This window comes from Littorina saxatilis, linkage group LG15 (genome assembly GCF_037325665.1).
Source record: "Littorina saxatilis isolate snail1 linkage group LG15, US_GU_Lsax_2.0, whole genome shotgun sequence".
Taxonomy (NCBI): Eukaryota; Metazoa; Mollusca; class Gastropoda; order Littorinimorpha; family Littorinidae; genus Littorina; species Littorina saxatilis.
Genome location: NC_090259.1, coordinates 10,959,935 through 10,985,382, shown reverse-complemented (window position 1 = coordinate 10,985,382; position 25,448 = coordinate 10,959,935). Strand labels below are relative to the sequence as shown.

Sequence of the window (25,448 nt, the reverse complement as noted above, 5' to 3'; positions counted from 1 at the left end):
CATACACGTAAAATTCCACTCGTGCAAAAAACACGAGTGTACGTGGGAGTTTCAGCCCACGAACGCAGAAGAAGAAGAGCAAAGACTAGGGCATGGCAACGGACTCCTTTTCCATTCCATCAACTCAATACATCGCACATGCAGCGAAAAAAAACACCTGCACAAGCAATTAATGCAAAACACCTCAAACGACTGCATAGTGTGGCTCCTAGTAGCGCATGTCCCTCTCCAAGACAAATAAAGAGAAGTGAATGGCTAGCTATAACTCCACTTATTGCACAATCTTATCTTTCGTTGCAAGTGCAAGTCTAGATCGCAGAGGGGAGTCATGCAATACAAGAAATGCAACCCCGTCTCTATTGTTTCATCCTTGCGTCAATTCCTTCACTTCATGCACGCATGTGAGTTATCTTTGGCACACACACACACACACAAGGACTAGAATACCTCCACCACAAAAGATTAAATGAACCAACGACAGCGATGCAAATTATGTATATAAAAAAAAAGCCGTGGCCGGTTCAACACTAGTTCAGGAGTCAACGACTCGAAAACAGCCTTGACAACACCTTTGCCGTTCTCAACGCATCTTTACAGTCCTCAAAACACCTATACCATTCAATACGTCTACATATTTCTCAAAACATATGCAAAAACACCTTTACATCTCTCAAAGGCGTCCGCCCCGTGATCGGGAGGTCGTGGGTTCGAACCCCGGCCGGGTCATACCTAAGACTTTAAAATTGGCAATCTAGTGGCTGCTCCGCCTGGCGTCTGGCATTATGGAGTTAGTGCTAGGACTGGTTGGTCCGGTGTCAGAATAATATGACTGGGTGAGACATGAAGCCTGTGCTGCGACTTCTGTCTTGTGTGTGGCGCACGTTAAATGTCAAAGCAGCACCGCCCTGATATGGCCCTTCGTGGTCGGCTGGGCGTTAAGCAAAAAAAGAAGAAAAAAATCTCTCAAAGCACCTGAAAAGTTCTCAAAGCACTTCAGTTCTTAAACCACCTTAGCCTTTATTGTTCTCAGATCATCTTTGGAGTTCAATAGTTGTTTTCACACTCACAACTTGGCCTAAACAAGTACTTCAGTAAAGACAGAAACCCAACCGGAACAGGCTCAACAAATGGAGGAGCGCTAGAAACATCTGCTCCAACGATTGCTCTACATTAACGGAGCAGGGGGAAATTTTTGGCGAAAAATGAGGAGCTGAAGAAAAAGAAGGAAGATCTCTCCAGCAAGACATATCCATCACTCAGCACACCCAACAAAAACAGACTAGTCACAATCACTATTACGCAGAAATAATAGACGCTGACGAGGCTTTAAACACCTCTCCAGACACCTTCAGTCTATAAGTACAGCAGAACACCCAATTTAAGACCCCCCAATTTAAGACTTCCTCTTTTAAGACCTAATTTTTCAGATCTCCTCTTCATAACCTCTGTAAATTTACCTCCATTTTAAGACTCCCTCCTCTTTAAGACCTGATTATCTCAGATTTTTGAAGGTCTTGAAGTCCCACTGTACAAGGCCAGCATCACAGCCGGTGTAACACGAAATTTTTACTCCACGAAAAATTTACTCCGGAGTAAATATTTCGTACGAAATTCTTACTCCGAGTACACTTTTCGTACGAGAAAAGAACTCCCCAAGGCACGAAAAAATTACTCCCTCCACGAAATTTTTACTCCCCATTTTTTTTACTTCCAGTAAAAATCTCGTACGCAAAAATGGGATGCGGGCGAAGGGATAATGCCAATAAGTGATCTCGCGCACACGAATGTCGCGCTACCCTCCCTCCACCCCTTCCACCACCAAGAGTAACAGGGGACAAGGGAGTAAACATTTCGTACACCTGGCATGGGAAGTTGAATTGCTCGTGTTGGGGTGAAGTAATTTATTCGTTATTTATTCGTCAGGGGAGTAACATTTTTGTACGAAATGTTTACTCGGAACTCACATGTCTTGGGGAGTAATTTTCTCGTGAAATGGGGGAGTGCTTTTTTCGTAAAGGGAGTAACTTTTTCGTACGAAATGTTTACTCCGGAGTAACAATCTCGTGGGAGTAATTTTCTCGTGTTACACCGGCCCGAAGACAGAACCCCAAACACAGTCGGCAGGCCAAACAGGAGGAACGCTTCAAACATCCCCCCCAATGTTTGCCCTACATTAACGGATTATCAGTCACAACAACTTGGCCGTTTATCGCCTGGGGGAATCCGGCTGAAGGCGATGGCCAGAACACGCAGGTTACCTACACAGTACAGGTATGTGTACGGTACAGGGAAGCGTGTCCAAGAGTCTGGATCTGACAGAACGGGAGAAACGACTTAAAGAATCTGGATCTGACAGAACGGGAGAAACGACTTAAAGAGTCTGGATCTGACAGAACGGGAGAAACGACTTAAAGAGTCTGGATCTGACAGAACGGGAGAAACGACTTAAAGAGTCTGGATCTGACAGAACGGGAGAAACGACTTAAAGAGTCTGGATCTGACAGAACGGGAGAAACGACTTAAAGAGTCTGGATCTGACAGAACGGGAGAAACGACTTAAAGAGTCTGGATCTGACAGAACGGGAGAAACGACTTAAAGAGTCTGGATCTGACAGAACGGGAGAAACGACTTAAAGAGTCTGGATCTGACAGAACGGGAGAAACGACTTAAAGAGTCTGGATCTGACAGAACGGGAGAAACGACTTAAAGAGTCTGGATCTGACAGAACGGGAGAAACGACTTAAAGAGTCTGGATCTGACAGAACGGGAGAAACGACTTAAAGAGTCTGGATCTGACAGAACGGGAGAAACGACTTAAAGGGTCGAATCTCTACGTAAAGGCCTTCCTTAATTGATCCCGAAGTCTACTTCGCGAAGTTCTTTTTATCAATACTTCAGTGCCTCGACTTCGTTCAATTCATTTGAGGCGTAGTTCAATGAAAGGCTCCCCCCCCCCCCCCCCCCCCCTTGTTTTAAAAGGGAAGGAGCCTTAATATTGAGGTAAATTGTACCAAAAATCTGTCTTGGCAGAAAACATTATTCATGTTTTTCACTGTCTTTGGTACTCGTCGCCCGCTTGTTGGTAGTGCTTTCAAACTAACATACGAATCGATCGTATACCAAATTCAGTGATCAGAATGATACTACGCCCTAAACCAAGGGTCAATGGCTGTGTTCTGTCTTTATTTAAACTGCCCTGTGAGTAGTAGAAACAATACTTTTTAACTGCTGAGGGCAGACGTTTCAAGAAACCACCCGTGTACTGGAAGTATGTGGACTCGAATCTTTACGAAGGAGACCCTATTTTTAAGTACAGTCAGATTCTGAGAGATTCATGTGTTATCAGAAACTCAACATCAGCACCAAGGCAGCACCCTCCTCGGCCTCCATACCCCTATCTCCCCCTTCTTTCTTCTCCCCACCCCCTCCCTTACCCCAAACATTTCCGTCGCCCCAGGCAACGAATGAGGGCAGAGCCTTGTGTACCCTCCACAATACTGAATGAAGTAGGCCAAGTGGCGAAATGCTACACTGGAACTCCCCCTCCCCCCTACCTCAAGAAACTGGAGACAATCAAGTCTAAAACATTCTTTCTTTCTTTATTTGGTGTTTAACGTCGTTTTCAACCACGAAGGTTATATCGCGACGGGGAAAGGAGGGAGATGGGATAGAGCCACTTGTCAATTGTTTCTTGTTCACAAAAGCACTAATCAAAAAATTGCTCCAGGGGCTTGCAACGTAGTACAATATATGACCTTACTGGGAGAATGCAAGTTTCCAGTACAAAGGACTTAACATTTCTTACATACTGCTTGACTAAAATCTTTACAAACATTGACTATATTCTATACAAGAAACACTTAACAAGGGTAAAAGGAGAAACAGAATCCGTTAGTCGCCTCTTACAACATACTGGGGAGCATCGGGTAAATTCTTCCCCCTAACCCGCGGGGGTCTCTAAAAGAGGAAAGAGTCAAAAGTGTTGGTACTTTGACCAAAGAGGGTAGAAGCTGAGATCCCTCTTTGCTTTGACAGAGGTTGTGAAGAAACAAATTGAAAAAGTTTTAAAAAGGGGGAAAGTCTCAAATCGGAGTGTCTTAGAACCGACGAGGTTTATCCTTGCACTTAGATTTAACTTTCTGCTTTCGGTTGTTTCAGTTCAAGTTTGTGTTCATATTTTATTCGGGGAGTTTTCACAATTTCAGCCAGTTCTCCTTCACGCATGTTATCTGAAACGAAGATCATTATCATCCTGGGTAATGTTTGGTACCATTGATACGGTAGATTTGGGTAAAAAGACACCACATAAATTATGAGCCACTTCCGGTTTTGAAGTAAGTGTTGCATGGAGATACGAACTTATTATTTTTCCGAATCGCTTGTTCCAGCGTTTAGTAAGAGTTCTCACCAAATAGTTTACGGAGAAACAGAGCAGGTGGTTCAGTTTTGCCTTATTACAGTTACACACACTGGTCTTATCATCTCACTCCTTTCTGAGTTTATGCAAATGCATTTGTTACCACGGTCTATCGCTTAATTAAACAGACACATTGAAACTTTTACTTTTAGAGTTGCAACAGAACAGCAAACCAACGCCGGTCCTCCGAAGACCTGCAACCGATCAAGATCTCATCAACATTTCTTTACCGGCACGGTTGGCCTAGTGGTAAGGCGTCCGCCCCGTGATCGGGAGGTCGTGGGTTCGAACCCCGGCCGGGTCATACCTAAGACTTTAAAATTGGCAATCTAGTGGCTGCTCCGCCTGGCGTCTGGCATGATGGGGTTAGTGCTAGGACTGGTTGGTCCGGTGTCAGAATAATGTGACTGGGTGAGACATGAAGCCTGTGCTGCGACTTCTGTCTTGTGTGTGGCGCACGTTATATGTCAAAGCAGCACCACCCTGATATGGCCCTTCGTGGTCGGCTGGGCGTTAAGCAAACAAACAACCAAACAAACAAATCAACATTTCTTTCGAAATGTGGAACAATTGATGCAAGAATAGTGCCGCAAATTCCAGTAATCTGTTGAGTCGAGGGACGGAGAGAACCGTGGCAGTGAGTTGAAACTGACCGTGCTGGGGTAAGATCGAAGTGAATTGCCCGGAACTTCTGACTGTGAAATTATATTCAATCCCGAAAATCTGTATTTTTATGTTCAAGGGACATAAGTACACGAGGGAATGTAAACGGAGAGAGTTATTTCGGGACACTGCTCTTGAATTTTAACGGCATTAAATTGTCTTTGTTTTCTTTGCAGTGTACAACATGTAAAACACAAAGCTGCATTAGGCGGGGACGTATCCTGAGGCAAAGGTGTCAAGGATGATGAAAGGTACATCTGTCTGTCTGTCTGTCTGTCTGTCTGTCTGTCTGCCTGTCTCTCTCTCTCTCTCTCTCTCTCTCTCTCTCTCTCCATATTTGTGTGTGTTTTAGATATCATAAGAAAATATTGTAAGACAATAGAACAGGCTTATGCCTGAAACCTCTTATCAATCAATCAGTCTCTTTCTTTCTGTCTGTCTGTCTGTCTGTCTGTCAGTCTGCCTGTCTCTCATTTTCCTGAACGAAAGAGCACCTGGTTAAACTACGCAAAAGCAATATATATGCCAGAGCCGGGTGTGTATGTGTGTGTGTGTGTGGGGGGGGGGGGGTCGTCGGACAGACAGACAGACGAACAGCAGACATAGAGGGAGAGAGAGAGAAAGGAAGAGACCGAGAGGGTGAGGGATCGAGATATGGAGAAAGAGAGGGAGAAAGAGAGTGAGAGATCTAGAGAGAGAGAGAGAGAGGGAGAGAGAGAAAGGGAGAGACCGAGAGGGTGAGGGATCGAGATATGGAGAAAGAGAGGGAGAAAGAGAGTGAGAGATCTAGAGAGAGAGAGAGAGAGGGAGAGAGAGAAAGGGAGAGACCGAGAGGGTGAGGGATCGAGATATGGAGAAAGAGAGGGAGAAAGAGAGTGAGAGATCTAGAGAGAGAGAGAGAGAGGGAGAGAGAGAAAGGAAGAGACCGAGAGGGTGAGGGATCGAGATATGGAGAAAGAGAGGGAGAAAGAGAGTGAGAGATCTAGAGAGAGAGAGAGAGAGAGAGAGAGAGAGAGAGAGAGAGAGAGAGAGAGAGAAGGTGGGGCTGACGAGATTACAGTTAGAACAGCTGCGTCAGGCAAACAAATAAGTCAAAACGCAGACACATTTTCATTCGGCGTGTGAGCCTACAAGAACTGAGAGGAGGAGATTCGAGCAAATTGTATAAATATATATATGCCGCTGACTGCAAGGGAGATAACAAGTATTGTAAACGTGTTTTAATTTGTGAGCTGGTTTTTTTCTTTTTCATTTATTCGTGTTTTTGTTTAGTGTTTTATAAGATTGTTTCCTCTCGATTCCAATAGCACAGAGACGAACACAGAACAAACTCTCCGCTACACAAATGTTACCCTGTACAAGCAGCTTAAAAGCTATTCAGTGAAAGAAATCGCTAGTCATAGAATTATAAGAAAAACAGAAACCACCACCATCACCATCAACCCCTCCCTGGCCCTACCCCCAACAAAACCCAATGTCGACGTTCACAGAATAATTATTGACTCTCAAGTGCAAAGACAGCAAGTTCAAAACAGTTTTCAGTTTACCAGTATAGAGACACAGTGCTTGCTGCCTCGCGAGCCCCAGAAAAATGTCCCTCTTTCCCTTTGCTGCGAGGCCCGCGAAACCCCTTACCAGCTTCAGCCGCGTTTCAAAACGGGTCTCGTCATTGGTAAGTGCAATGCACTCTTACGTGTTCCCAAGCCTTGCTAAGGCCACCAAAAAAAAGTTGTGTTTCTGGTCACCCGACCCTACCTAGTTTTTCCCGCCGACCCTAGACTTTTTTTTTTATTGCATTTGTAAAAAAAAAAAGAAGAAAAAAAGCGTCAAAACGAAAGTAACAGACGGCAGACGACACAAGGGGATAACCCCGCATCCCTTTTGTCTCATTTGTTTTGTAATGTGTTGTCTTTCTCTTTGTGTAGTAAGTCCAGTCTCTTTGCGTCACTGTATAGTTATTTTCTACCCTGACCAAACAAAAAACAAAAAAAACAACAACAAAAAAATAATATCCCTACCTACCTACCCTATTTTTTGGAGTCATGTTACCAGAAACATACAACTTTTTTGGGGGGGGCCTAACACATACATAGCTCATTACGAGAGCAACTGAATACCTTGGAGATGTGTTTGTAAGATGAGAAGGGGAATGTAGTTACAGCCCGATCTCAACATATGCATCCTCCGGGTTTTCTTTTTCCCCACAGTAGTATAGTGCAGATTCAGAATCAGTGTAACGCTCCGGTTCCTGGACAAAAACTGGGACAGGAACAGGGCGTTTTCCTTTCCGTCTAATTAAATGTGTAACCCGCCGGTCGCAATGAACCGAAACTGGGGAAAAAACGGCAGCGTTGCATGCGCAAGGCACGGTTTCCAACACTCTCTCACCTCTGATGGTTTTAACAAATTTAGACCACGACCGAGAACTGATTATAACTGTTTCTTGACAGTTTGCACGATGCGCATGCGCGTGCTTAGTTTGAGCTATTTCCGTGATTTTTGTCGGAAACTTCAAATCTGTAAACGTAATGATAATGTGACAGGCAAGCAACAAACCAAACACTGAAGCAGGCAAACAAACAGACAAACGGAAAACATAGGGGAAAAGACAGCATTTATAACTTAATTTCCTTTCTTCTAGTTGTACTTTCAGAAAAGAAAAGATACCATCCTGTTGTGACGTACCCTTTGGACCCTCAGAGATCTATACATCCACACTACAGATGGATATACTACGAGTAACCTTCTGCCTCAACATTCTGGTCACTTTCTGTGGTGAGTTCGAATCTTCTGCTGAACATTTATTTGTGTTACTCATCACCCACTATGATTATCATTCAGTTAGCCACAAAATCTGCTTATGGGCAGAATATACCTGCGCAGTTTCAGCGGTACAGACGACGCACTGCCTATTATTTATGCCGCGATAGGGATTGACGAGTACTTGGCCTGTTTTCCTTTCATGCAACGTGTAGCGGGCTGGGATAATCTGCAGTGCGTCGTCGTTCCTGCTGAAGTTACATATGTGAGCGGAGCCCCTAACAGACGTTTTTGTACTCAGTCGGCCGTTTTGAGCATCACGCAAAGCTCAAGATGGTATTCGCCATGGCCTTTGCGACCACAAACTTAGATCGTTACGTCAAACATGTTTGAGAGGTATGACATGTGTCTTTGACATGTACAACGTGTGTGGAAGTTCAACTGCTGTGAGACTTAAATGCCAAGACTTTGCAGTGGTGAAGAACAAAATAACAGAACGAAAGAACTTTGTCCTAACAAAATATAAGAAAAAAATGGTCGTCGGATCTTCCTTCTTGGCACATTCCGGAATAACATCCCTTATGGAAACGACGTGCGGTTACCTCCCCTGCGGCTTGAAGAATTCCCTGCATGCAGCTGAAGGAAAATGTTAGCAGCATGACACAGTGACACATTTTGACAAGCAACGAAAACGTCTACTTCTGATGCAGCTACAACAGAGTTTTGGTACAGTTTTAACTCCTGAGGATTGGAGTTTTCAAAATCAAGGTCATTGCTACAGTAACAAAAGAATATAATACTTCTTCTTCTTCTTCTGCGTTCGTGGGCTGAAACTCCCACGTACATTCGTGTTTTTTGCACGAGTGGAATTTTACGTGTATGACCGTTTTTTACCCCGCCCTTTAGGCAGCCATATGCCGTTTTCGGAGGAAGCATGCTGGGTATTTTCGTGTTTCTATAACCCACCGATCTCTGACATGGATTACAGGATCTTTTTCGTGCGCACTTGGTCTTGTGCTTGCGTGTACACACGGGGGTGTTCGGACACCGAGGAGAGTCTTCACACAAAGTTGACTCTGAGAAATAAATCTCTCGCCGAACGTGGGGACGAACTCACGCTGACAGCGGCCAACTGGATACACATCCAGCGCGCTACCGACTGAGCTACATCCCCGCCCTAGAATATAATACAATTTGTCGTTTGTTTTTGTAAAGGTAGATTTTTCTAAAGATAACTGAGATTGTTTTCTAACGTAGACGATCATAATTATGGCACCAACACAGGCTTTTACGTGCGATAAGAGTAGCCTTCCCCTTGGACATCAGCCAACAATCCACAGCCTTATTGTTTTTCCTGGGAAGAGTGGGAACATAATTGACATACTTTTCATAAACATGTCTATACAAAATCAATTCAGAAAAAAAACCCATCCTGTCTGCACAAAATCAAACAAGTCGCGTAAGGCGAAATTACTACATTTAGTCAAACTGTGGAACTCACAGAATGAAACTGCATGCACTGCATTTTTTCACAATGACCGTAGTCCGCCGCTTGTGCAAAACGGAGTGAAACTGACGAGCCTGTTTAGCGCGGTAATGGTTTCGCTGTGCTGCATAGCACGCTTTTCTGTGCCTCTCTTCGTTTGAACTTTCTGAGCGTGTTTTTAATCCAAACATATCACATCTATATGTTTTTGGAATCAGGAACCGACAAGGAATACGATGAAATTGATTTTAAATCTGTTAAGGAAATTTTATTTTGATCATAATTTTTATATTTTTAATTTTCAGAGCTTGTTTTTAATCCAAATATAACATATTTATATGTTTTTGGAATCAGGAAATGATGTAGAATAAGATGAACGTAAAGTTGAATCGTTTTATATAAAAAAAATGTATTACAATTTTCAGATTTTTAATGACCAAAGTCATTAATTAATTTTTAAGCCACCAAGCTGAAATGCAATACCGAAGTCCGGCCTTCGTCGAAGATTGCTTTACAAAAATGTCAATCAATTTGATTGAAAAATGAGGGTGTGACAGTGCCGCCTTAACTTTTACAAAAAGCCGGATATGACGTCATCAAAGGCATTTATCGAAAAAAAGAAGAAAACGTCTGGGGATATCATACCCAGGAACTCTCATGTAAAATTTCATAAAGATCGGTCCAGTAGTTTACTCTGAATCGCTCTACACACACACACAGACACGCACAGACACACACGCACGCACGCACACACACACACACACACACACACACACACACACACACACACACACACACACACACACACACACACACACACACATACACCACGACCCTCGTCTCGATTCCCCCTCTATGTTAAAACATTTAGTCAAAACTTGACTAAATGTAAAAACAAGAAAGGTAGGTTGTTGGAACGTTTGTTATTGACAAAACAATACATTCACAAATAATATGCACAAAGCTTTTCTTGTGTGTTCCAATGGAAGGTCAATGCTCTCGACCTAACTCCGCATGAAAGCTTTAATGGATGTATGTGACGGTTGGCACTGATTCACACAGGAAAGCATGAAGGTTAACTTCTCTCATCTCTATTGAGTACAGAAAGTGTTGTTGCACTGTATTGAACACTATTCTTCCTTACAAACAAAACACCGTCTCTGAAGGGATCTGTGGCCCCTGGGGCCCAAGAGTCGCCACCCACAGAATTCAGTTAGCGATTCCGCAAAAAATTCTTCCGCCTTGCAGCGTCAGGGCACGTGTGCACAAGAGACGCACCGAAAATCCGAAAAGAAACCTTTCTGCTGAGGGAAGCAAAAATGTCAAAGATTCTTCGCCGTCTTCGAAAGGGATAGCATATACGTCAGTCTGTCAAAAACTGACTTCGACCGAGTTCAAATTTCACTCCGCGAAGCTGTGATGGATCCGCGAAGCTTTGCTTTGATGGAAGGCCCCCACTGACAAAGGCAACAAAGCAGACGGCGATGAAGAGAGCTTTGCCGCCGAGTGTTGTGTGGGAAGCAATCCGGATTCTGAGACAACCTGGGGGTGGTACAGTTAATTAGTTCAAAAGCGATGCCTGTGAGATAATGATTTCCGAGGAAATTGCTGAATAAGCCTGCATGCTGAACAATGTCAGCTATTTCCTGTGACGATAAGTAAAACACTGTACGTATAGATCTTGCCACGTGGAATAGTCAGCAGCATTTTGCTTTTTCTGTTCGTTGACTAAGGCCAAAAAAAAAAAAGGTCTGTTTACGGTAACCCGACCGACCCTATTTTTTTCGCGCGACCCTAGACTTTTTTTTGGCATTTGGGGAAAACAAAAAAAAAACCAAAAATCTTTTGTTTTTTTGTGCAAAATAACGTAAAAATATGGTTTTTTTGGAAAAAAAAAAAAAAAAAAAATCCCGACCTACCGACCCTATTTTTTTGGCCTATGTTACCGTAAACAGACCTTTTTTTTTTGGGCCTTATACAAATGGCGGAGCTGTAGTGAGAGGTGGGGTGATGAGCAAAAAGGTGTGTCTTGGTCTTGGATTTGGCTTTTGAATAGTCGAGATTGTGCAGCTAGGAATCTTATTTTTCCACATGATGCGATCTCTGTTACCTATGAATGAAGCGCCAGGCTGAAAGTAAATGATGTCATTAGTCCCATTAAAAATGTGCCAGACAAGCATATCCAAGTTTACTACATTTTCACAATTCCTGTGTGTGTGTGTGAGTGTGTGTGTGTGTGTGCGCGCGCGTGTGTGTGTGTGTGTGCGCGCACTGATGTGGCCATTGTGGGTGCTCAATCTGATCCACATTGGTATTTTGTTCACATGCATTTCTTTCAAACTGATAATTAAACATGTCTTCCAAAAACAAAACAAAAACAAAGACAGACTCACAAATCTATTCAAGTTTCCTGAAACAGGAAATCGCTTGAAAATGGGATCGTTTCCCGTTTCAGCCGCCATCATCTCTGGCCCAACGTCAAAGAAAAAAAAAGCGAGGAATTTATTTCCACAGTAACAGCATCCTTCGAGTAACCTCTTCAGGATTGGTGGAAAGAAAACTATCGAATGCGACAGACTCACTATATGACCTTTCTGTACTCCGTCGTAAAAGAGTTCTTGTTCCTCTCTTTCTCATCACCACCAAGACCTAGTTTCACGCAGAGTTCTTTGCTCTTTCCCCCCCTGTGCGCAGATAAGAGGTGATGGAATTTTCAGTTTCGGAAGCTGAAGGGGAAATTGTGTCATCCAAACCCACAACAAAGCATTTAGAAGAATATTGGCACTGATTTTTTGTAAATTTTAACATCGTGAAAAGGGTTGGCAACAAGACAAAAAATATGGTTTAGACGAGAGTGAAGTAATGATAACATCATGGCGTATCTTGTAAACACAGACAGGGAAAACGGTTACGGAGATGTGGTTAGCACAGGCGCACGAATCAACTTGTTTAAATCATACAGTGTCAAAACTGAGGAAAAAACAGAAGGAAACGTTAAATCAGTGTTAATCAGACAAAACGGAAAGGGAAAAAGTAGTACATGTATCGTTCTTTTTATTAGAGAGTCCGATATTATGTGTCTTCCTTGAAAGTGAGTTTTTGGTGTAGTCAAAGTTCAAACAGATAAGTCAACACCCAATATATTGACATTGGCCTCTCCTCCATTGATCACTAAAATCAAAATCTCTCTCTCTCTGTGTCTCTGTCTGTCTCTGTCTGTCTGTCTGTCTGTCTGTCTGTCTCTCTCTCTCTCTCTCTCTCTGTAAAATAAAGTCCCATCATGATCATCATCATCTCTCACTCTCTTTCTCTCTCTCTCTCTCTCTCTCTCTCTCTCTCTCTCTCTCTCTCTCTCTCTCTCTCTCTCTCTCTCTCTCTCTCTCTCTTCCCCTTGAGATCTTGTCGTCTGCCATTTCTTTAGACTAAGCTTACCTCTTTCTGCTTCTCTCTCTCTCTCTCTCTCTCTCTCTCTCCAGGGGTCGACACTAACTTATTTGGCCTGGGGCCACACTGGCCCCAGAGATGGAAATTGCTGGGGCGGAAAAAAAAAATCTGGGGCCCACTCTCAGTATTCACGTGCGGCAATGCATTGTCTGTTTTTCTTCATCGTACTGAAGCCAGGGAAATTCTTTCAACCATTTGACATTGAAATTACGACAGCGCTTCGCGCTTTTGGCTGCATCGGTCTCCTTTTTTCGTTTCTCTCCACCCTGTTCTTCATCTTCATTTGACCATGTCTTTTTACACCAGGGATGTGTCGCCACATTTTGCGTTTGGCATTTGAAGGCGATACTTATCTCTCACGCTAAAGAGCGCAATCTGGGAGTTATTTCCCTTACGACATTGTCCTTCGACGATTTGAATGTGTTTTTTTCTTGACTGCGGCATTGATCGTAACGCAAATTTCAGTGACGACTTTGACTGGCGATTTTTAGTGATTGGCTCTGCTGGCATTAGAATTTTCGGTTTGTCATTGTTGGAATTTATCCTGGGGCGGAGTGGGCCCCAAGCTTCGGCAATGTTTGGGGCGGAGCACAAAACTCTGGGGCGTTCCGCCCCCCGCCCCCGCTAGTGTCGAACCCTGCTCTCTCTCTCTCTCTCTCTCTCTCTCTCTCTCTCTCTCTCTCTCTCTCTCTCTCTCTCTCTCTCTCTCTCTTCCCCTTGATATCTTGTCGTCTGCCATTTCTTTAAACTAAGCTTACTTCTTTTTGCTTCCGATGTGAAACAAATCTGTGATTTACATTAGCGTGGGTAGTAAAATACGAAGTGCCTGTCTTATTACCAGTTTCACACCCAGAAAACTCCGTAAACGTCTTGCACTTTCTGCGTTCCCATACCCCTCGCAACGTCTGAGAAAACTGTTACATGAAAGAAAAAGGGATCAGACTGAATGGAGGAGGGGGAGGGGGGGGGGGAATAGGTGGGCGATTTAAAATTGTGCAGCCGTATCTGGGTTTGGGGCGGGAATGTGGGTTGAACAGGATCAGACTAGATACGTGGATATAATATGCGCCAGAGAGAGAGAGAGAGAGAGAGAGAGAGAGAGAGAGAGAGAGAGAGAGAGAGAGAGAGAGAGAGAGAGAGAGAGAGAGAGAGAGAGAGAGAGAGAGAGAGAGAGAGAGAGAGAGGGAGAGGAGGGAGAGAGAGAGAGAGAGAGAGAGAGAGAGAGAGAGAGAGAGAGAGAGAGAGAGAGAGAGAGAGGGTTCCTGCAGGGCAGAGCTGATACAATTTAATGAGTTTTCAAGGACATTTCCAGGACCAAAAAATGCTTTTCAAGGACATGATTTTCCCCAAATTAATGCAAAGCACCAAGCTTACCTTCAGTTTTTCAAGTCTGCAAACTATTAGTCATTCCGTAGTTGTTTCCCTTGCCAACTTCCGGGAAGGGAAGCAACTACGGGTGACTAGTAATAGTTAGTTCGTCTGCTTTCGTTTTCACTCGATCTTTTATTCTCCCAAAATGTGTGTACTGTATTTGAAGGAAAAAAAGGGGGTTGCATTTTGTTTTAAATAAGACAAGCTGCTGACGAAATGTATAGGCAACAATTTGGAAAAATCAAGTACTTTTCAATGACTATTTAACAAAACTCTATTTTCAAGCACTTTTCAAGGCCTGGAAAAGGTTTTCCAATTTTCCAGGAGTTTTCCAGGGTTCAAGGACTCTGTACGAACCCTGGACTTTGGACGAATAGATAAAGGCAGTAATATGGATACAGACAGGTGGGTAGAAGAGGGGGGGGGGGGGTAATAAGGCCTATAGTACAGCTGGATGCACCTAACCGTTCCAACATTGAGTAGAGCCCACGTTTTCATCAAAAATGTCTGACTTTTTAATTCAAAGCACATTTCAGAGTTCGCTGCCAATAAGCGTCTTGCTTAGCATGACGCCAGCCACCACTCGAGATAGTGAAAATTAGCTTGATATTAATCAACTTATCGCCAATCTTCACACGCAGACTTGCACAAATTCAATTAAAACATGAAGGAAAATGAAGAAAAGAAGAAGTCCAGGGAGGAGGGGGGGGGGGGGGGGGGACAGATAGAGGGAGAACGAGAGAGACAGAGACAGGGGGACAGACAAACAGAGAGAGAGAGAGAGAGAGACAGAGGGGAGAGAGAAAGAGATGTAGAGATCGAGAGGGGTGGAGAGAAAGACAGACAGCGAGAGAGAGAGAGAGAGATACGTAGAGGTTACACGCCGAGTCTCAGTGATTATTAAAAATAATGGTCGAAGTTAACGGATCATGAAAAATGCGAGCTTTAGCGAGCTTTTTCATGACCGCGAACTGAGACCATTATTTTTTTATAATCACTGAGACGAGGTGTGTAACCTCTTTATTCCTCCTTTCTTCAGTTATTCAAAGAAAAGAGGAGGTTTTTTGCGAAAGTTTGATCGAATCCTATTCACTCAACCAGTCAACCTGCGCAGGCGATCGATTAATGCGCGGTTGTATAGTTCCGTGCAAATCATTCCATTCTGTTAACACTTCTTGTCAGTTTTCCTATTTTGGACTAAAATCAAGTACACAGATAATTATGCTGTTATTCTGCTGTGGCGGCAAAGGCAGATATTGTGTGTTCTGTATATGTTTTGGTATTGCTTAGGATAATGTTCTTTCGTCAAATGGGACTAGCAGACGAACTTTTGCACCCGTGTTCCAACGTTAAAAACTGTATGAAGTTCAGTTTTCTGGGGAAAATAGTGTATGAAACCGCTTTATGTTGTTTAAATTGATGAGATGTGTGCATTTGGTTGCGTGTGATCTGTTTATTAAATGAAATATTGTTGAAAACTGACCGTCGGATTGCAGTCTGTTGTCGAAGAAACTGAGTGAAAAGAAGGGGAACTACTCTTGTCGCTAGACAAAGTATGAGTTACTTGCCTTGCGGGAAATTGCTTGTGATGAACGTTTGAGCACGGCAAATCTAGATTCAGAAAACAACCGAACTCATGGATTTTATATGAAGATTCATGTGTTCAGGCCTGTAGTTGTTAATTCAAATGCGGTATGTTTGTATTGTTTGCTCCAGAGATGTATACTTCGTACGTTAGAGCGTTCGGAACTTTTCAGTCGCAAAAAGTAGTACCGAAACAGAACAACTTCTCAACCCATTGCACTATCGAGGATTCAGGCTGTTGCTGGGTCGTTATTTGTTTGGTTGCTGGGTCATTATCGAAAAATAACTACCCCTACAAGTTTACAGAGGTAAAGAAGCAGAGGGAAGAATAAATATATGTAGAAAGTGCACGGAGGAAAAAGGTCATGGTTCTACCAGCAGGGCTAGGGGCGTAAGGCAAGGAAACAGCGAACGACATAAACGCATTATGTTGCTCGTCTTTTTCGTTTGAAGAGGATGCTAACCGCAGACGGCGAGTCTATTTCAAGGCTTGAACTTGATGTGGGTAAGATATTGGTTAAAAGTTATGTTCGGGGGCGGGTGGGGGTGGTGGAGAACTATTCGTTTTTGCTTCATGAACAAGACCTCGGCCCGCCCACTACAACGCCAGTGATGCTAACAGGAGGGTGTGTGTGTGTGTGTGTGGGGGGGGGGGAGGGGGGGTAAAGACTTATCTTCATCGTGTTTTTACGGCATAAACGGAACCTCTGCCTCCACCTATTACGCCCCTCCCTTTTATTCCATCTCCACAAACTAAGTGCATCTTTCTTCTCTGACAGTTTGGAATGGTTTTTTTTTTTACAGACTTAACTGATGTTTTGCAGAAGGGGCGAGAGAGGGGTCATACACGGGCAGCCATTTTGATGGTCATCAAAACTGATGAAGCTGAACCGGCTGTTGAATCGGCTTCAGTGCATAATTATCTCCTTATTGCCTTTGGTCGTATTCTTATACAGTACAGACAGAAAGGGTAAGGTTATGTGTCAGGGCGAATAACAGCTTGATAACATTTTAAGCGTGGAAGCTGATGGTGTTGGCAATGAGTCAAGGGAAAGGTCTTTGTAGTCTGTTGGTCTGCTGCCATCAGCTGACATTGAACCGACATGCAGACCTGAATACGTCATTTCCGCTTTGCGCGTGCATACATGTATGACTGTGTGTCTGTTGTCTTTTCTCGGGCTGTGAACTGGGTGACATTTCTCAAACCGTGAGTCTGCCAGTGTGTGTGTGGGGGGGGGGGGGGGGGGGCTGGAGATGGGGGAGTTCTGTTAACAAATAGCAGTTTTATAGTTTACACATGGAGTGATACTTGTACAGGGGCTATTTGTGGATGCTTCAACATTATTCATATGGACAGCACCCTTCCTACTCAAACTTTATCCCCCTTCCATTTATGCATTTGTTTTGTTTTGAAGATAATCAATTAAACGTCAAAAAATGTGGTACAAAACTACTACTACTTCTTTCAAAAAATATATTCCTCGGTGAAACTATAGATGACACATTCACCGAAAACCACAACAACAATAGCAACAGAAACAGCAGAATACGCTGCCTTTCAAAACAATAAATGTGTTTTAATAGACACAAAACTGCGTGGTTTTTTTCTGAGTAATTTGGAACCCGAAATATGCGCTTGCCAGGACTCCTTTGGCATGGCAACTGCGACTTTAACGCCAATCTTTATAATGCGGTTAGCACGTCCGCCACTTGAAACGTTGAACTTTTTTAATTGCGCATGTTTTCCTGCAGTTAGCATGCTCCACGCCCTTGGCGCAGTTGAAGATTAGATTTGACACGCTGCATGAAGAAACAGCTGAGACAAGTCTCTTCTGCAACCCAGTTTTGAAAAACAACAGTCCACCCAGAGTACATTCCATTAAAACAAATCGCTTCTCGCCCCTGATTATAGCGTTGGCAGGATAATTCCACAAAGAACATCTACAAATTTAGACATTAGAGATGTCAAAAAACGCGTCCCACGCACATGCAGGCATGTTATTCTCAACTTCCAGCGTCTCTATTGCGCAAGATTTCAGCCAGACCCTGCGAGAGTAATAACGCACCTGCGAGTTGTTGCAAATTACAACATGAGTAAGCAACAACAAAAAAACCAAAAAAACAACAAAAAAACATGAGTAAGCCATACGCCTATAGCCAGGTGGTTTTTTTCCACACGCTTTGAAATTGAAATTTTCAAGAAACTGTGGCAGGCTTCCACCGGCGTGCGAAAAAGAGTGAAAGAGACTGATTTAGGGGAGCATTCCAGACTGCAAACGATTTAGTGCTGGCGGCGGAGAACAATGTTGCTCTACCAAGGCTTTCGTACACAGTTATACAGCCTCCACGTTTGTCCTACTTCTTTGTTGGTGCCAGAATTCTAATGGTCTTGATGCACACTAGGAGAATTCGGAGAAAAATGTAGAAAAAAAGCGATCAAAATCAGTAGAAGTCTGAACTAAGGGAACATTATTTACGTAAAATGATAGTCTGTTTTTTGTGGAGAACATAAAATACGCCAAAAAATGTAACACTCAACAACAACAACAACAACAACAACAACAACAACAACAACAACAACGGCAACACCAGCAGCAGCAGCAGCAACAACAACAACACCAACACCAGCAGCAACAGCAACAACAGCAACAACGTAATTGATTCTGGAGACCATACTATAGACTGTACACGCGTGTTACTGCTACATGTAACAAGAGCAGAATAATGTTGCTCAGTCTATCAAGGCTCAGGCATGTACAGCCTCCAGACGTGTCCTATTTCTTTCTTGGTGCCAGAACTGTACTGGTATTGACGCCAACGATGTGACAAATCCATTCGGAGAATTGGTCGCTGTATATAAAAAGAGGGCTTGGAAGAACAAGCCTTGAAATCACACGACTTGAATCGAGTAACAAATTCCTTCGGAGAGCAAGTGTTCGGTGACAACTGAGAGGATAAGCCGTGTACGCTTGAAGTTCAAGTTCGACAGGTACAAACAAACAAACAAACAAACAAACAAACAAACACGAAAGGTACACAATCATTATTGGTACAGATTTCAAAGACACTAAAGGTTTTTCATTATTGTTGGTACGTTGGATGTAGTTGTAGACGTAACAGGCACGGTTGGCCTAGTGGTAAGGCGTCCGCCCCGTGATCGGGAGGTCGTGGGTTCGAACCCCGGCCGGGTCATACCTAAGACTTTAAAATTGGCAATCTAGTGGCTGCTCCGCCTGGCGTCTGGCATTATGGGGTTAGTGCTAGAACTGGTTGGTCCGGTGTCAGAATAATGTGACTGGGGGAGACATGAAGCCTGTGCTGCGACTTCTGTCTTGTGTGTGGCGCACGTTATATGTCAAAAGCAGCACCGCCCTGATATGGCCCTTCGTGGTCGGCTGGGCGTTAAGTAAAACAAACAAACAAATGTTCAAGTTTCTAGACGTACTCAGTGCAAGATTATATACTAATTCCTTTTTTGTCGGCACAAATTTAAGAAAAAAAATAGACATTTTATGTTTCGACTAATTTTTTGGGGAAAATGCTTCGTCTATTTCGATTGCTGTTGGTATTCCTTTTACCCTGACAGCATCGATACTTCCAGCTACACCTGTCTACAAACTCTACTCGAACATGCAGGCTAAAGTGGCAAAGATGGGGGAAAGTTTCAGACAGGAAGTTGCTCCTAACATCATCTTCAATCAACTTGAATCGTATCAAAGAATAAATCGTATTGAGGTTTTGTCAGTGTCTGTTTGCAGTTTTTCACAGCCTGTAAACCAAACGGCCAAACTTTCAAGGGGGAGAACTGACGCGCATATCGTTTCCTTCATGAGAGTAGCAGGCCAGACGTCTGCACGAGAGGCGTGTACACGTGGCGGTGACGTGTCAGAGACTGACACCAACACAACTCGGGAAACAAGGTCCTGAACTTTTGCTGACGTGCAAAAGACTGGAAGTGATAATGCAGACTTGGTGTTTCGCACACACCAAGCTCTGTTGTCAATAAAGTATTCGTATACACGGCCGGAATTAATAGGACCCCGTCTTGAAGTTGTACTACCTTTGGCACACATACAAAGCTCTATGCTCTATTTTTACGGACGTTTATACCGAAGAATTCTTCATAATTTGGCCTTTTTGTCTGTACAACAGCAACATGTAACGAAGAACCCCTCGGAGGAGGCTTGAACTGAACGTTCGGGCTTTTACTGCAAACGATTCCTAATTGAACAGAAGTCAGTTCAAGTTTCGCTCACGATTTATGATACAACTTTGCACTGCAATGGGTCTGAGATTGCATGTCTTCGTTCGACCAACAAAAAACCAAAAAACTTTTGCAAAGTAAAGGGGAAAAGAGGTCAGAAAAACGTCAGAATCCGCAAAACTGATCTTCTGGCGGAGCAAATCTGACCGTAGGCTATCCTGGCCGAAACCGCATTATTGCATCTCTTTGCCTACAAGACTTGCAGTTTGCGCTGCATAAAGACGTACGTCACGTGCCACACAAAACTAGGAACATAATACTCAGGCAAGAAGGCCAATTGATGGAGACACCAACAAAATACCGCGAATAAGTAACACGGAATGGTACAAGATGGAGAGAGAGAGAGAGAGAGAGAGAGAGAGAGAGAGAGAGAGAGAGAGAGAGAGAGACAGAGAGAGAGAGACAGAGACAGAGACAGAGAGAGAGAGAGAGAGAGAGAGAGAGAGAGAGAGAGAGAGAGAGAGAGAGAGAGAGAGAGAGAGAAAAGAACATGTGTTAAATAATACTAAGCATCTGTACGTGGACGGTTTAAACAGATAGAGACAAAACGAACAAGTGATTGAGATGGAAAGGAACATTTGTCACTAATGTAGTAATGATCTGGAAGTTGACGGCAAAAAATAGAGACAAAGAAAAGTGTCATCGGCACTGACCTTCGGGCAGAGGGACGTTGGCTGACCAGGCCCCCTGCAGAGCCAGTAGCACCAGGAAGACCACACCATGAGTGACCATGACGACGTGACCCCCTTGTCCAGCAGACCGTGACCTCACTCCCTGGACGTTGCCAGGGCTAAGGCCTCCACGCCTCATCCTTTCCAGTCCGCTGCTGACGTCAGCGCTCGTCACGCTTCACGTCACGGGCGTTGGACGCGGCGTCTCGCTTCACTTGGTCGTCGTCATGCCCCTGACTTCTGAAACGCACAAAGCACAGAGTTTCGTCTTGAGAGGTCTGAAACCGTGACGAGGGCTACGATGGAAGAATTCGGACTAAACTTGACCCTGTCGGGGTAAATATGAAACGGTCATACACTGTGACACGTAAAACCACACGAGTGTACGTGGGAGATTCAGCCCATGAACGCAGAAGAAGAAAGACTGAAACCACTGCAGCTAAAGAGTTCTCAGGCTGAAGCTACGTGGCACTATAGCGGACAGCTTCCCCTAGTTCTTTGGTGGCACAGTCAGGGATGTCTCACTGAAACTAGCGCACTTCTGTACGTGACTGAAACTGCTACAAGGAATACTCTCAGTGACTGAAACTACCACAGTCGAACAGTGCCCTGGCTGAATTAATCAGTACCACAGCCAATGAGTTCTTTAACTGAAATTAAACTCCACAGTCATGAAGTTCTATAACTGAAAGAAGACTGATACCTAAGTCAAAGCGTTCTCACTCTAAAACTTCCAATCACATAAATCCCTGACTGAAACTTTCATTGTCAGATAGTTCTCTGACTGAAATTACCTCCACAGTCAATTGAGTAAACTTAGTCCTCTGCGGACTCAATGAAAATACTAAAATGCCGGGAAACTAAAACAACCACAGTCAGAAAGTTTTCTATCCCTGACTCAAGCTACTGCAGTCAAAAAGTTCTCTGACTGAAACTACAGAAGTCACAGATTTGCGGTGTGGACTGAAACTAATACAGTCAAAGAGTTCACTACCTGAAACAAAGTGTTCGGCACTGTAAAACTATCACAGCCGGCCCAAGACTCAGCGAAACCACCGCCGTCTGTGAAAGCGTTCTAGACTTTCCACAATGAAAGAGTAGTGTGGCTTAAACTCTCACTTGAAGTTCTGAGTGTTGACTAAAACTAATGCATTCTAAGAGTTCTAAGAGTTTTGATTGAAATTAGTACAGCCAGACAGGCCTTCGACTGAAAGTACCACAGTCAGCAGTTTTGAGAATTTGAGGGGCGGCAAGAGGTGTGGCAATGTTGTACATGAACTATCACTGAACACTCGCTACTCAGGGAAGTTACACACTCCTGCCAACTTCTGCTATCTCCATCAACTTCTCCCCAATGTAAAGTCTGGCGTCCTTGCTAGAGAAAACTGTGAGCAATGTTTTTTTTTATGTGCGCTGTTTCCCACCATGCTGTGTCTTTTATTGCGGTCGAAAAATCTAGGTCTTCTAGTTATTTTGGTAATCTTTTTTTTGGTGCTACTTTAATTTTTATTTTGTTGTTTTTGCAAATCCCACTTTCAAAAAACAAGAAAGGTATGTTGTAGGAACGGTTATTTAAAAAAAACTAAACTTTTTATTCTGAATTTTGGAACGTTAATTGGCAGTCTATTTGATTTTGGATGTGTGAATGATCTGACTGTTTTACACTCACACTGAAACCACACAAACCTACCGTTCTTCGACGCTTTTCCTCCCTGTGTCCGTCTAGACCCCCAACACCAGTCTCACGCTGGTGCAAAGAGAAGAAGATGGAAGTAGGTGGTATACAAACTCCCACAACAAGTCCAAAGACACCACAAGTTTGGGAAAGAAAACTCGCCAACGTGGAACAGACACACAAACCAAAACCACCAAAGACTCAACAACAGCGGCAGCACTACCACAAAACAGTGAGTGTGTTAAAGAAGAGTGATGAACCGTCGGTACAACGAGTCACCCACCCACACCACAAAACCACAGAGATATAATATAGTCTATACCACAGAGATATAATATAATCTTATATCTCTGTGCACAAAACTGCCGAGTCTGCTGCCTGCTGGAGTAGAGCTGAGGCAGTGTAGCGTAGACTGGCGGCAGCGGCAACGAGAGATGGAGAACGCTATGGGAAAACCATGCAGTCTGGCACCCCTGGCACGAAAAATGGGCGCCTGAGAAAATATGGCGAGCCGAGTTGGTCATAACCTCAAAAAACTTGACGCGGCGGCAAGAGTGAAATGCATCCTCGTTGAAAAACCGCAGAATAAGGGGTATTATAGCAAGGCCTGCGGAATAATGGGGGTTGTGAAAAGGATGCTTGACGAAAAAACTGAGTTAGCAAAAGCGTCAGGGGAGTATCAAATCCACGCCTTTCAAAATAAAAAACAAATTAGCACAAACCAAAACAAAAACAAACTGCAAAAGAAGGGTGATATGATCGAGTAACCTCACAGAAGAAATACCTCGAAGAAGGGCTTTGATTTGGGGGAAAAGTAGAATAAGGGCCTATAGAACGAACCTCAAAGGACTTGAAAACCCCAGAACGGGGGGCTGCTATGAGTAGCCCACCTATCCGAAGCCTGCAGGTAGCCCGCAGTTCAGAAGTCCATGAGTAGCCATCGTACAGATTGGAAGCCTTTCGGAGAAGCCTCTCACAGATCAGAAGCCTTGCAGAAGTCTATGAGTAGCCAAACGATCAAAAGCCTACCAAAATCAAGTAGATCAGAAGTCTATGAGTAGCCCACCGATTAGAGGCCTACCAAAAGCAAACAGATCAGAAGTCTATGAGTAGCCCACCGATTAGAGGCCTACCAAAAGCAAACAGATCAGAAGTCTATGAGTAGCCTCACCGATCAGAGGCCTACCAAAAGCAAACAGATCAGAAGTCTATGAGTAGCCCACCGATCAGAGGCCTACCAAAAGCAAACAGATCAGAAGTCTATGAGTAGCCCACCGATCAGAAGCCTACCAAAAGCAAACAGATCAGAAGTCTATGAGTAGCCCACCGATCAGAAGCCTACCAAAAGCAAACAGATCAGAAGTCTATGAGTAGCCCACCGATCAGAAGCCTACCAAAAGCAAACACTGAGATCAGAAGTCTATGAGTAGCCCACCGATCAGAAGCCTACCAAAAGCAAACAGATCAGAAGTCTATGAGTAGCCCACCGATTAGAGGCCTACCAAAATCAAGTAGATCAGAAGTCTATGAGTAGCCCACCGATCAGAGGCCTACCAAAAGCAAACAGATCAGAAGTCTATGAGTAGCCCACCGATCAGAGGCCTACCAAAATCAAGTAGATCAGAAGTCTATGAGTAGCCCACCGATCAGAAGCCTACCAAAAGCAAACAGATCAGAAGTCTATGAGTAGCCTCACCGATCAGAGGCCTACCAAAAGCAAACAGATCAGAAGTCTATGAGTAGCCCACCGATCAGAAGCCTACCAAAAGCAAACAGATCAGAAGTCTATGAGTAGCCTCACCGATCAGAGGCCTACCAAAAGCAAACAGATCAGAAGTCTATGAGTAGCCCACCGATCAGAAGCCTACCAAAAGCAAACAGATCAGAAGTCTATGAGTAGCCCACCGATCAGAAGCCTACCAAAAGCAAACACTGAGATCAGAAGTCTATGAGTAACCCACCGATCAGAAGCCTACCAAAAGCAAACAGATCAGAAGTCTATGAGTAGCCCACCGATCAGAGGCCTACCAAAATCAAGTAGATCAGAAGTCTATGAGTAGCCCACCGATCAGAAGCCTACCAAAAGCAAACACTGAGATCAGAAGTCTATGAGTAGCCCACCGATCAGAAGCCTACCAAAAGCAAACAGATCAGAAGTCTATGAGTAGCCTCACCGATCAGAAGCCTACCAAAAGCAAACACTGAGATCAGAAGTCTATGAGTAGCCTCACCGATCAGAAGCCTACCAAAAGCAAACACTGAGATCAGAAGTCTATGAGTAGCCTCACCGATCAGAAGCCTACCAAAAGCAAGCAGATCAGAAGTCTATGAGTAGTCAACCGATCAGAAGCCAATTATTATCCCACAGATCAGAAGCCTATAAGAAGCAAGCAGATCAGAAGCCTATGAGTAGCCTTCAAAACCGAAACCCTATGAATAACACACAGATTGGGGCCCGGTTAGCTCAGTTGGTAGAGCACTGGACTTGAATGTGATCCTTGTGATTTCATTTCCGATATTGTAGATTCTCAGCGGAGATTTTTGTAGCTTTTTTTATTTTGTATTATTCTTTTTTTTTTTTTTTGGGGGGGGGGGGGGGGGGGAGGGGGGGTTGTTTTGGTAACACGGTGTTTTACTGTTGGTTTCAGTGAATGGCAACACGGATATACAGGGTGGGCCACAAAAAGAGGGACAAAATCAAACTCTCATAATTATTTTCTAAGAAAATAATTGTTTCTTTCTGACCAGAATGTCCTTTGTTGTTGTTAACCACACTACCAGTGTTTCTGAACTTATCAACCAAGCGTGTGATAGTATGACGATGTGGTATTTTCTTTCCAGGGTGTTCGCGTCGAAACTGTCTTTGAACCAGAGTAGGCGACTTAGTTGCCAAATACAGTTCCACAATCTTGGTCCTCTCTTCGACGGAAAAGTGATCGTAGGGGTCCATTCTTCTGTCAGATAAAACGTACAGGTCTTCTGGATATATCACCTGAAAATCAGAAAGAAACAATTATTTTCTTAGAAAATATGAGAGTTTGATTTTGTCCCTCTTTTTGTGGCCCACGTCATCCAGCAGCGCGGGGCCTGGATTGAACATGTCATCAATTAC

General features: G+C 43.8%; 1 protein-coding gene across 1 annotated transcript in view; it reads right to left on the bottom strand.

Annotated features, from left to right (window-relative positions):
* LOC138948532 (collagen alpha-1(XI) chain-like) overlaps nt 1-22,773 on the bottom strand; it is a 106,224-nt gene extending 83,451 nt beyond the window's left edge. Inside the window, exons 1-2 of the mRNA XM_070320084.1 lie at nt 22,352-22,773; nt 20,644-20,901 (exon numbers count right to left, since the gene is read on the bottom strand). Coding sequence (XP_070176185.1) covers nt 20,644-20,800 — 157 coding nt within the window. The 5' untranslated portion in view covers nt 20,801-20,901; nt 22,352-22,773. The remainder of the gene's footprint in view (nt 1-20,643; nt 20,902-22,351) is intronic.
* Nucleotides 22,774-25,448: the final 2,675 nt, after the last annotated feature.